The following is a 13,565-nucleotide window of genomic DNA, read 5'->3' as shown; positions in this document are numbered from 1 at the left end:
TAATTCATTCTAGAGTGTCGGTAAAAAGCCACCAAATGAGATGACTTTCTGCCTTTGCAGACTGATTCAGATTCTGAAGTTTCTAAAGAGGGAAGTGTATTTCAGTCTAAGAATAACATGTGCAAAACATGGAAGGTGGGACAGAGCTGACAAGCTCCCACTTGGCTGTGGCAGGCCTTGATTGCTGATGGTCCTGCTGCCTAGAACAGTGCCTGTTAGGCATTTAATAAATGTATCAGTGTGTTGTAAATGCATTAGCTCCTAAGTGTATTTATAACATGTACTTTGAAGTAAAAGTATACACTACCCGTTCTTTGTCAAAGGAGTTGGTGGGAGCTAAGGTGGGTTAGGTTGCATCATCTGTCAAGGAGCTGATGTCCCATGCTCCGGGGAATGGACTTTGAACTTGGATGTCCCTGAAAGCCATGGGAGCTTTTAAGCACAGAGTGACGTCAATTCAATGTGTGCTTTAGTTGTGATGCCTGGGTGACCCAGTCGGTTGAGCGGCTGCTGCTTTGTCATGATCTCAGGATCCTGGGACCCAGGCCCGCGTTGGGCTCCATGCTCAGTGCAAAGTCTGCTTCAGGAGACTCTCACTGTCTCCCTCTGCCCCTCCCCCAGCTCACCTGTACGCTTTCTCTCCCTAAAGCAAAGAAATTAAAAAAACAAGAAATGGAAATAGACCTCACTTCCTATTTTGTTGTCCTTTCTAAAAATATTTCTTACTGTAAAAGTAATGTGTACACATTTCCTGGAATTCATCAAGTATTGGAAAGAAGGTGTACTAATTCAGCAATAACGAGCACCAACATTCTGGCATACTAACTCCTGGTGTTTTTTGAAGTACATGTTTTATACATATAAATATATTTTACATAGTTGCAAACATAATATATATCCAGTCGTGCATCTACTCATGAAAGTTTATATTCTACATTATGTGTTCTTCATGTTATTAAGATTTCCACCAAAATTTCTGTAAATTTATTAAAACTTACAAATCAGGTTATGTATACAAATTATAAGATCTTGTTCTGTCTTACTAGTTTGTGTGTGTGTATGTGTTTTTAATATTTACTTTATGTTCATAAATCATTCTGGTAATGCTGTTATGATCTGCCAAGGTTTAAATGTATCTCTTGAGAATCTGGCAATAGTGTTAGGCACTATTCCCATTTCTGGGTCTTATTCAGTGCATTTAGAATTTAATTGTCAAATCGTCTTTAGTTAAATGTAGCCACTGTAATATTTTTTAAGCCCTGTACCTCTTTCTTTTTTCACCAGAGTTTGAGGCATATATTGGTATAATTTACATATGCATTTAATATAGTCAGTCTAGCTAGTCTTTATTTCTTTTTAAATTAGTCTTTTGGTACTTCCAGTTTGTTTTCTTTTAGGAATTTCTAACCACACACAAGAAATAAAAGTTTATTTGCTGTTTATCCCAACACTTGACAATAAAAATAGTTTTCTCTGACTTTTTACCGTCAGACTTAGAGTCAGTCAGTGCTTTTCAATTAAATGTTTATTCATTGCATCTGATGTAGCAGCGTTAAAAAAAAATGTTTTAATGTTAAGTCCCAAACTCTGGAAGCCTTTTATTAAAATAAGCTGAATACAGGAAAAATCAGATTTATTTTCATAGTTCATATTGCCATTCTTGCGTTTTGTGATCTCTGCTATTCATTTTCATGGTCTTGTCTTAAATCATTTCTGGTATATTCTAGCTTTTGAATGCTATTGATTTTTGTGTATATTTACTTACAAAGAGAATTTATTTTTCTTGTGGTCTTCTACTTCTTGGTCTTTTGTCTTAATGGTTATATTAACCCTGCAACTAGAGATTGGTGAACTTTTTCTGCAAAAGACCAGATAGTAAAGGTCTTATGTTCTGTAGACCATAGGGCTCTATTGTTGCAACCACTCAGCTCTGCCTCTTTGGTGCAAAGGCAACCACAGATGAAATGTGAACAAATGAGTATGGATGATACGTAGTATAATTTTCATTTACAAACACAGGCAGCTGTATTTGTGTTCTGCAGTCATAGGTAACAGGAAGAAAACAAAGACATCAGGATAAAATATGAGTAATCTATTAAAGATTCTTTTCCTTTTCTATTAGTTTAGTTTATTTTAGCTAAGAATGAATGTGTTTATTTTATTACTCCATTTTTAATAGCAGAAGGATTCAGTTTACGCTTATATAAACACCTTTATCCATTAGCCTGTTGTATTATTTTCTGCTGTCTTGGATTTTTTTTTTTAAGATTTTATTTATTCATTTGACAGAGATCGCAAGTAGGCAGAGAGGCAGGCAGAGAGAGAAAGAGGGAAGCAGGCTCCCTGCTGAGCAGAGAGCCCGATGCGGGGCTCGATCCCAGGACCCTGGGATCATGACCCAAGCCGAAGGCAGAGGCTTTAACCCGCTGAGCCACGCAGGCGCCCGCTGTCTTGGATTTTTAGCACAGCAGTTGATTTTGAGCTACACCAAAAATTGACTCATCTTTTTGGGTATTTTTTTTAATTGCGTGTACATTCATATCATACTTCACCAAAATAAGTCATCAGTAAAGAAATTAACATAAGTGGCCCCTGCCCTATAATGGATTGGGATTTGGATCAAGCATAGATTGTGGCAGCCATAGTCTACCGTTAACTTCTGTATTCTGCCATTTGTAAACCTGAGCACTTTTCCACGAAAGTGAACTCCATTGCAGATGTACAGACCTTTCTGTGGATTTCCCTGTGACCCTTCATGATACTTTGTAGCTCTCAGAGATCCCATTTTCTGAATGTTCTATTTAATTGCTACAAGTTGTCTGTGCTTTCATTAGTGACAGAGCAGACTTTCTCAGAAACAGCGAATACATATGTATATATATTCAGCTTTCCAAGTTCACACTAAAAATTTTGATAATGAAAACTATTTTCTCTTATCTCTCTTAAGCTCTAATAAAAGAAAGGGTGTATTGCCTTTTATCTTCTCGGATAGTTAATACTTTAAAATACCCCCGTTTGTGGGGGACCTGGGTAGCTCAGTCAGTTAAGTGTCTGCCTTCAGCTCAGGTCATGATCTCCGGGTCCTGGGATGGAGCCCTGCACTGGGCTCCCTCGTCAGTGGGAAGTCTGCTTTTCCTTCTCCCTCTGCCTGCTTCTTCTCCTGCTTGTGTGTGTGCTCTCTCTCCCTCTCAAATAAGTAAATAAAATCTTTGAAAAAAAAAAAAAACCCATTCTTAATCAGGTTTTGTATGTTGTATATTTTTATGTAATTTTGTAGTATTCTCTATATTTCTCTTGTTTTGTAAACTAAAACATTTTCTACCATTTACCTCCACAAGAATGTAATGATCTTTGTGGGTTAGGAAGCATTGTTATAAGGTTATACTCTCAAGCTGAGAAGCTTCATAAGCTGGTCCTAACCTACTACCTACCTGTCTTGTCCCCTACTTGCCCTATACGCCAAGCACCACAGGTATGCATTCCATTCAAGACTTCACTCAACCTCATACCACCCTAACTTTCCTGTCAGGAGAATGGTCATGAATGTGTTCTCTGAGGTTCTTTCTTTCATACCTTCCCAGGCATAGGTACCTGCTTACTCTGCTAACACTGCCTGTTCCTCACTCAACTACTTCATCATCTCTAGTTATCAGTCCGGTCACAAACATCACTTGTCCCCTCTCACCCAGTGCCCTGTGACAAACACATTAAGCCCATAATAATTAAATGTTGATCTGAAGGAACACCTAGAGAGAAGGAAAGGCACTGATCATCCCAGACCCTTTAATCATATTTTTTTTTTCTTTATCTTTAGGTATTCTTGAAGTTTTACACTGTGTGTTAGTAGAAAGTCCAGAAGCTCTAAATATTATTAAGGAAGGACACATTAAATCCATAATCTCCCTTTTAGACAAGCATGGGAGAAACCACAAGGTAAGGGAACGAATTTATTGCCATGGATGAATTCTGGAATAATGTTAAATGTATTTTTAAAATAAGGTAACTTTTAAAAGGTGTGTCAGCTGTGGCGTATTTCTTGTTCCTTAATTATAATCATGTATTGCTGTTTAGTGCTTATTTGTAGCACCATTGAGACACCGAGCAGTTCTCAGCTCGCATGTAAGAGAAACTTAGAAGATACGCAACCTCATGGCTGTCGTGTTCACGTGGCCGGGTCAGAGGGAGCGTGTTCACATTCACGAGACATGCTGGGATACTCCAATCTGAATAAGGGAATTAGTCGGCTGGAAGTGCTTTTTCTCTTCAGGTTCTGGACGTCTTGTGTTCTCTCTGTGTCTGCCATGGAGTAGCGGTCCGCTCCAACCAGCATCTCATCTGTGACAATCTGCTGCCAGGACGAGATCTACTGTTGCAGACACGTCTTGTGAACCATGTCAGCAGGTAGACTCAGACAGACACGGTCACCAAACAGGTGTCCTAACAAGGAATTCACGATCTAGCTCTGTCGTTAAAGCATCCAGTGGTCTGCTTGTTTTATTCGGATAGTTTACGTACTAGCCCAAGGAATAATGTAGTTGTCCTGTCAGTTGGATGGGGTGATAATAACAATAGGTGAACCGAGCAGAATATGCATTTATCACAAGACCGTAAGCTTCCCCAGTCATATCCCATGAGGCTGGCTTATCCCGGACATCTCAGGAGCAGGCTGACAATTCTACAGGCTTACAGTTTTATGTAATTATGTTCTGTGCTTTCTTAGAAGATAAGTAAAAATGCTACCCTTCAATGCCAACTTCAAAGTGGCTACTATATATAATAAAAAAAAAAAAAAGCTGAATGGGAATGTCTAAGATCTAATAAATTCCATTAAAAAATATAATAAAACTACATTTCGTTAGATGTCCCTTCCAAGGTATCAGATGTTCCTTCAGCACTGTGTGTCAGTCACTATTCTCTATGCTTTCCATGTATCCTCCACTGTGTTTGCACTGGGTTCAACTAGTCCAACTAGGTACTAATATACACACTTTATAGATTAAAATGTTGGATTGTAAATGGAACTCAAGTCTAATGCCAAAGACTGATCCCTTAAATACCAAGCCATGCTGCCTTCCTTATACCAAATAGTATAATAAAAATAATGATACAGCTTTCAAGTAAGAAAATATTTTGCTTGATAGTAATAATTTTGTTATACTATATCTAAGAGCTGTCCAGAAAGTAATCACTGCCTTACCCTGTTTTAAACAAAAATGTAAGGTTGGGTGTGTATTTCTATATTGTGTTTTTTTCTTTTCTTTTCTTTCTTTCTTTTTTTTTTAAACAGGGTTGATTTAAGACTTCTTGAGTGGCTCTTTGTATAGCATATGTGCTGTTGTTGACTGATATTCCCTGAGACCTTCACTAATCCTGAGCATTTAACATAGGGTCTAAGTCTCTTAGAAACAGAATTAAATACAACTACCTAGAAATTCTTCTGCCCTCAGAAAGGCATTGAGAACAACAAAGCTGCGTATCCCCCTGGTTCCTTTGCCAATACAGGGCTTTTCAGCTTGTACCTCACCTGACCCATGGCTTAGTTAGGAAAATGTCTGCATCTCCCGAATTAATAATAACTGCATGAATTCTACAGGCCTGTTACACTGAGTATTTCACCTTAAACATGATCAATGGTATAAAATGTGCTGAAAAGCAATTCAGAAAAAATAATCTTAGATCCCTGAGGGATGTTGTCAGGTAATCCAAAAAGCAGATACCCATCACTGAATGTTAACTGTAGGCTGGCTATCCCTGCCTACTGCCTCAGTGACTTAGTAATTTTGCAGTACTGAAGGAAAACATAGATTTAATATATTGCATTTTGGAGAAATGGGATGAATGTTCGAAATAGATATAAATGAACACAACAGGATGTTTATCCAGAGTTGCTCATGTGCTCTCCCTATTTCTTTGAAGCATGAGACCCAACATTTTTCTGGGCGTCAGTGAAGGGTCCGCTCAGTATAAGAAGTGGTACTATGAGCTGATGGTGGACCACACGGAGCCGTTCGTGACTGCCGAAGCCACGCACCTGCGGGTGGGCTGGGCGTCCACCGAAGGGTACTCGCCCTACCCAGGAGGCGGTGAGGAGTGGGGTGGAAACGGCGTTGGAGACGACCTCTTCTCCTACGGATTCGATGGCCTTCATCTCTGGTCAGGTCAGCACCATCCACGTCTTCCTCTGTGTGCGCAAAGGAGATCTGTTGCCCTTGCTCTTGGGTTTCCGAAAGCCATCCGTGCTGCGTGTATTCAAATGCGTTTTTTTCTTCAGAAATTTACCATGGAAACAATGAGAGAGAATGTCAAGTAAAAAGCAGAATTTCACTAGGGGAGAAACAAAACTCTTACAATTATGGTACATTTTCAAAGACTGTATTGTTGATGAACAGTATGTGTGAAAAACGGCGTCTTGATTCATAATCAACTGCAAAAAAAAAAAAAAAAGAAAGAAAACAACACACTACATTTGTGTGTGTGAAGGTCTAGCTTCCACCAAAAATAGATCCTGGAAAATAATTGGAAGAAATAGATAGAGTCTCATCTCCTCATAGATAACGTAATATTGGGAATTGGTCATTTGTGACGCATATTGTGAGGTGTCCGTAATAATCAGATGACACTTTGTGTGGAACTGTTTTTTAAAAAGCTTATATTTCATTTCACCAGCCGTCAGCCTGAACTTTGATAGTGAGTGCATAATAAGAATGAGTGATAGGTAAAAAAAAAATTGTATCCTTTTTTCTATCAGAAGGTACATTTTGGCTCCATTCAAAAGTTCAATTCTTAATGATGTAGCTGTTTCTAAGAAACTGGAATTCATGTGAATTCTGCAGACATGTGCTTGTGCTCATAAAGCTGCATTTAGAATACTAGTCTCCTATTTTGTAACATAGTAATCATAGACAAAATATGGAAGATATGTGTATTTTTACATATAAAAAGCTGAAATCTGTCTCCTAGGGGGCACAAGTGATATTTATCAGTGTTTTAGAGGAATGGTAGCTTATGAGCATTTTAAAAAGTTAAATTGAATTAAATCTAAGAGTTTACAGTAACGGGTTTAGAGATAGAAACATTTCGTGTTGTTGTATTTTATCCTGAGTATTTACTGATTTTTTCCTTTATTCAGTGCCTGTATTCAGTAGTCAGGAAGAGATGGGGCTTCATTTTGGATGTTTCATCTAGCCCCGGGGGCATGTGGTTGGGGCCCAGGTAGGAGGGTGGCATGACTTCTACACCATGCTGTTCTGACCAGGCAAGTCAGAGAGCCTGTTCCCACAGTACACTTTTCCTACTGACAGAAAGAAGGCAAAGAGCACTAACATCAGAAGGTCCAACAAACAGAAAGTAGAGGTAATGTCTTGTTTATAATACATGTGAATTCTCAAGCTTCAGATTTTACTCTCTTCTTTCTTTAACCCGCTGAGCCACCCAGGCACCCCTACTCTCTTCTTTCTTTACTCCTACATTGGCTCCAAGTGCCATGGCTACTCAGGTAAATGAAGGAAACATGTTAACTTGTTTTCCCATTTCCCATTACACAGAGATGGGGGGTGGGTGGGGGAAGAGTACTCTGATAAAATAATGCAGAATTGCTTCTAAATGTTTTAACCACACAATGCCACTTCATTTTCATTTTTGGAAGCTTTGAAGCTTTTTCTTTCAACTCACAAAGAGAACTCAGCACTCACAGAGTTAACCTGTATGCATTACATTTTCTATTATAGGGTATCTGTTAAAGAAAACAGTAAGAATAACAACAAAAGTTTTCAGTGGATCTGTGAATATATCTCAGAGAGGAGGATAGGTTGGGGAATTCAGGAGAAAAATCACTTGAAACTTTCTATCAGGAAAAAATTCAACTTTTTCTTCCCTTTTTTTTCTTTTTAATGGCAAGAAAGTATGTACCATGCCTTGCCTATAGTTGAGATGTTTGGTCTCTCAAGCTACTGGGGTTATTCAGTCAGACAACAAAAAGAAATAAGTGATATCCAAATTTTTTGGTAAGAAAGAAGTAAAACTTTCCCTGTTTGCAGTTGACATGATACTGTATATAGAAAACTTGAAAGCCTCCCCCCAAAAGCTGCCAGAACTGATGCAGGAATTCCATAAAGTAGCAGGATACAAAATCGATGTTCAGAAACCTGTTGCATTTCTATACACCAATAATGAAGCATCAGAAAGAGTAATAAAACATTCCCATGTACAGCAGCACCAGAACTATAACATACTTGGGAATAAACCTAACCAAAGAGGGGAAAGACCTGTACTCTGGAAACTATAAAACGCTGATGAAAGAAACTGAAGATGACATGAAGAAATGGAAAGACATTCCATGTTCATGGATTGGAGGAGCAAATATGGTTAAAACGTCTGTACTATCCAAAACAAGCTACCGATTTAATACAATTCTTAGGAAATGCCAACAGCAGTAAAACAAAAAAAAATCCTGAAAATTTACATGGAACCAGAAAAGTCTCCATATTGTCAAAACAATTTTGAAAAAAGAAAAGTGAAGCTGGAGGTATCACAGTTCTGAACTTCAAGTTACATTACAAAGCTATAGTCATCAAGACAGTATGGTGCTGACACAAAAATAGACACATAGATCATATCAATAGCATGGAATAAAACAAAAAACCAGAAATAAACACACAATTATATAGTCAATTAATCTTCGACAAAGCAGGAAAGAATACTTAATGGAAAAAAGACAGTCTTTTCAACAGAGAGTGTTGGGAAAATTGGACAGCAACATGGAAAAGAATGAAACTGGACCACTTTCTTTTACCATACACAAAATAAATTCAAAATGGATTAAATACCTAAATGTGAGACCCGAAACCATAAAAATATTGGAAGAGAGGACAGGCAGTAATTTCTTTGACATTGGCCATATTAAATGCTTCCTAGTTTTAGATTCATAGTCATCAAAAACAAAGCTGAATAATTTGGCTTCTGACTGATTTACCAAGGTCAGAGTCCTAGTAATTCGGATTAATTTTCTTGGGGTCATTCTCCTGTTCTTTTTCTTTTTAATAGTTAAAGTAGAATTCAGATCTGTGACTTCTGGTGTAGAGCACATTCTTTACCACTTAACTTGCTGTAATTTAAGGGTGCTGACATTTTTTCGAACGAGAATTAGGCTCATGAGCAAAAGTGTTGAGCTTTGTCTTCACTTCCTCTTTCCAATTTCAACTATACACCGTGTTATTACATTCTCCCCTCTGGGAAGGCAGAACTGGATTTTTGGGCATCCAAGTTCCAAATGTTTGTAAGGGACGGCCAAAAGTATGAGAAATCTTGGTGCTTTAGGAGCATTTAAATATGGAAGTGTGGAGGAATGTCCTAGAACAGTAGAAGAGAAAGATGGGTAGAAATTTCTAGTCCAAGAGTGATAAATCAGACTGCTACTGTCTTTGTGGCTAATGCAGAGAATGGGAATTTGTCATCGGCTGTGATAGGTTTGCATAAATGTCACCTGAAAATGCTTCTGAGTGGATTCAGTCATGCGAGTGCCGTTGAAATTATAGACCTGAGGTTGTTCAGTAGTGATCCTTCCGTCTTACCTGTTTGTTTCAGGCATCACAAGAGAGTTTGCCATGGTGGTTTTTAGTCCTTAGCAATAGCATAATAATGTCCCTCAGACAGACCAATATATTTGGTATATATAAATATCTGTATAATTAACTCTTTTATTAGCTATTGATCTTGAGCTAAACAAGGGTGTGAACATTTTTATGTGAGTTGCATTGCTTTTATATGATTTTTTTCAAGAGCCATCTTTATTATACTCAGGGAATTTTAGGAGTACTACTTGATAATGAATTTATTGCTTACAGATTTGAATACTGGTAAAATAAAACATTGACACATTTTAAAAAGTAGATATGCTCTACCGCTGGCATTTCAGATATGCTGTTGGTAAAAAGTTTGGCATGCTGGAAATTTTGAAAAGGTCTTATAAAAATGCAAATCTTGTATCATGAAATCCATCTTTGCCTTTGCTCAAATTGAGAAATTTTGTATGCATTTGTGAGCATGTGTTTGAGAGAGCCTTACCTTCATGTCTTTCAGTGTGTCCACAGAGACTAATTAGCAAAGGAGTTTTGACATAATCAAGAATGAGCATAGGCCACAGGTTGGCCGGGGCAAGAAATGACATTTATCAAATAATCATTGTCACGCCTCAACTCGTATCCTGCTGTTCTCAGGAAGCCAACCAAGATCTTGTGTGAAATAAACTGTAAAACAAATCAGTTGGCATGCGTTTGCATCTCAGCAAACAATGCACAAATGAACACATTTTCTGCTTCCCTTATCCCTGTTATTTTTATTTTATAAAACAAAAGGGACTGAATATTTGGAAAGGGTCCTGACATGCCATCCCTGCTATGTCTGAGACGCTGTGTTCTTTTAAACCATTAGTTTAATCATCATAACAACTCTTCAAGGTGATGGCATTTGGCTTCCAAGAAGTCAAGGCTTAGAGAGATTATGTAATTTGCTGATGGTCATACAAGTAGGAGGTGGTAAAGCATCTGTTGGAACTCAAGTCTCTCCCTTGAGATTTCTCTCTGACATCATTCTGTTCTCAGCTTAAGCTGATTTGTGCATCAGATGCCGTCCTGCTCCAAGCAGAAGTTTCTCTGCATATCAGAAGGTCCAGTTTACAATAAAGAGAGCAGCATGGCCCCCGGGGAGGGGGAAAGCAACAGTTTTTGGACAAAGGATTTAACATGTAGTATTAATTTGCATTCAAAATTTATTCTCTTCCAGTATTGTGCATTGATTTGTCAGTACCACTCAAATCTTTGCCTCGGAAGACGATTCTGTGAGGAAAAGAAATCACCGTCCTTACTGTTTCTCCTCTATAGGCTGCATTGCTCGTACTGTAAGCTCACCGAACCAGCATCTGCTGAGAACGGATGACGTCATCAGTTGCTGTCTAGATCTGAGTGCCCCTAGCATCTCATTCCGAATCAACGGACAACCTGTTCAAGGAATGTTTGAGAATTTCAACATTGACGGCCTCTTCTTTCCAGTTGTTAGTTTCTCTGCAGGAATAAAGTTAGTATTTCTATGTGTTTTGGTTTGTGTCCCTTCTGACTTCTCCTACTTTCACAGAAGACACTGCACTGCCATGCCCCACACTCCGCTAACCTTCTGCCTGCTCCTGGGCACCTGTCTGTCCCCAGGGCATTTTTGTCGTTCCTTGGAGGAAGAGGTAAGATTCACCCAAGAGAGGTGTCTTGGGAGGCCTAATGCTTTGTCCACCTGTCCTACCATTTAGACGGGGAAGTTTGCTAACCCTACCCCGAATCCATGTCCTGAAATAGTTCAAGCCCATTTAAGTTTACTTGTTTTTTTAATAAGGGGAAATAAATAACATTGCATAAGAAAATAGCACTTATTTCCTTATGTTTCATTAATTTTCCTTTTCTCATCTCCTATTTCCCCACCCCACAATCCCCATTTCTACAGAAACTAAATGGATTTTGTTGTTGTTGTTGTTTATTCTCTCTGTGTTATCCGCTATGTGTTGTACTTGTAAATTGTCTGCTGTGATCAGTTGGGTCAAGATGGTTTCCTCTAACTTGTTGCTGTCTTGCTGTTACCACATGGAAAGAGATAAATGATAATTCTTTGGAGTTCTACAAAGAGAACAAGCGATGGTCTGTTGTGATAAGGGGCTACCCTGTCACCTGTTAATGTGTGTGTGTGTGTGGCTCCCTCACAAGAGTGGCTCCTTATTATGACTGACCATCAAGTCACTCTGGGTATTCTTCCTATTAGGATTCTATTCATATGAATAAGTCATGGTTATAGAAGCACCATATTGAAGAGGGGACAGAAAAAGCATGAAATACTATGTACCCATGCACCAATGACCTTTTCTGGTGTGTTTATACCAATTACATTTCTTTCCATAACCTTCTGGAGTGTTTCAAAACCTTTCTTTTCTTAATTTTTAGCCCTTTGCTTTTTTATTTTATATACTTTATAATTATTGTGATTATTTTTGGCCTGGAAGTGAACCACAAATTAGAAAAAGAATTGCAAGGAAAACGAAAATTTGGTTTTATTTTTGTAAGCTGAGGGCCTGTGGAATCAGTATTGTTTGTCTGTGTTTCAAAAAGTGTTGTTCAATGGAACTTGTTTTAAATTATTTTTAATTAAAGGACTTTGTTGTATGAAAGATTTTAGTACGGTTTTGTTTTTTTGTTTGTTTGTTTGTTTTTCATTTTTTGTTTTTTGTCATCAAAGAAGGAATAAGGTGACTTTCTTCTGCAAAGGAAATATCATTTGAGTTCCCTTTAAGGAATTTCCCTGGGAAGTTGGACAGTGGAAAGTGACGGTTACTTTTTTTTATCAAACCTCATGCAGTCCTGTAATTTTAAGTATCTAGGTGTTTAGATAATGTTTCCTCTTTCTCTGATGATTCTTTGGGCCCCTGGAGACATTAAATGACCAATTACCATGCACAGATATTTCTCCTATAGGAGTATGATGCACGTGCTTTTGCAAATTCTCCAGTGAGTGATAAGTTTTCTCGGATCCATCAATGTAATGTAATCAGCTTTTCCTCTCACCGTGCTTTACCTTTTGTGCTTAGAGGCCCTTAGACTCCAAGGTGCCCACACCATGATGGCACTCGGGGGAAAGTGTGGCCTCTGATAAAGTTAGTTTTGTACTAATCATTTATTCCATGTGTTTTGTTGGTTAGGGAGCTTTCCATACACCAGAGCTATACCTGACCCTGACATGCATCTTTTGTAGGGTACGCTTTCTGCTTGGGGGGAGACACGGAGAATTTAAATTCCTCCCGCCACCTGGGTATGCTCCTTGTTATGAAGCCGTTCTGCCGAAAGAAAAGCTGAAAGTGGAGCACAGTCGAGAGTACAAGCAAGAAAGGACTTACACACGGGACCTCCTGGGGCCCACGGTCTCCCTGACGCAGGCCGCCTTCACGCCCATCCCTGTGGATACCAGCCAGGTACCCAGAGCAACTGTAATGGTGGCCGTTTGTACTGTTGTCCTCTTGTGCTGTTGTTCTGATGTGCAGTGGCTTTCGGTGGACACTCTTAACCGCAGCCCACAGGAACACATCTGCCAACCCCACAGTTTATATGCAGAATCAAAGAAAGTCTTCTAAAGTAATGCTTACCTTTATCAGATCCACTCACCTATTTGGTATTCAGATTCTATTCTGTAGTTTTAAAGAGCGATCTCAAGCCATTACATGGATTTCACAATGCACTAATGTGGGCCACAACTGGAGGTAATGCATGCTTTTTCGAGGGTGCACTTTTTATATATGGTGGGCATGAAGTTTATTTCTTCAACCATCCAGATACACTGTAACTTTGAAGCGTGTTAACTGACCTTTATCTTAAGTAGAGATTGAGATCCTGGGCTCTGTAGTCAGAGCGCCTGGGGTCAGTTGCTTACTTGGGGACCTTGAGGAAGTCCCTCTCTTTGTTAGTTGGGTTGCCAAGAGTATGCTAGACAGAGTTCATAAATAACAGATTAGCACAATACTTCACAAACAGGCACCCGAGAAG

The 13,565-nt window shown here is 38.8% G+C and overlaps 1 protein-coding gene across 9 annotated transcripts in view; it reads left to right on the top strand.

Moving 5' to 3' along the window:
- RYR2 (ryanodine receptor 2) overlaps positions 1-13,565 on the top strand; it is a 740,314-nt gene that overhangs the window by 427,117 nt on the left and 299,632 nt on the right. For all 9 annotated transcript variants that reach the window (XM_032883093.1, XM_032883091.1, XM_032883088.1 and 6 more), the window contains 5 exons: positions 3,815-3,933; positions 4,268-4,401; positions 5,917-6,158; positions 10,878-11,070; positions 12,781-12,997. In XM_032883093.1, coding sequence (XP_032738984.1) covers positions 3,815-3,933; positions 4,268-4,401; positions 5,917-6,158; positions 10,878-11,070; positions 12,781-12,997 — 905 coding nt within the window. The remainder of the gene's footprint in view (positions 1-3,814; positions 3,934-4,267; positions 4,402-5,916; positions 6,159-10,877; positions 11,071-12,780; positions 12,998-13,565) is intronic.

This window comes from Lontra canadensis, unplaced genomic scaffold, assembly GCF_010015895.1.
Source record: "Lontra canadensis isolate GAN:19392208 unplaced genomic scaffold, GSC_riverotter_1.0 scaffold85, whole genome shotgun sequence".
NCBI classification, from domain to species: Eukaryota; Metazoa; Chordata; class Mammalia; order Carnivora; family Mustelidae; genus Lontra; species Lontra canadensis.
The sequence above is the reverse complement of the archived record's forward strand: the minus strand, read 5'-3'. Positions and strand labels throughout refer to the sequence as shown.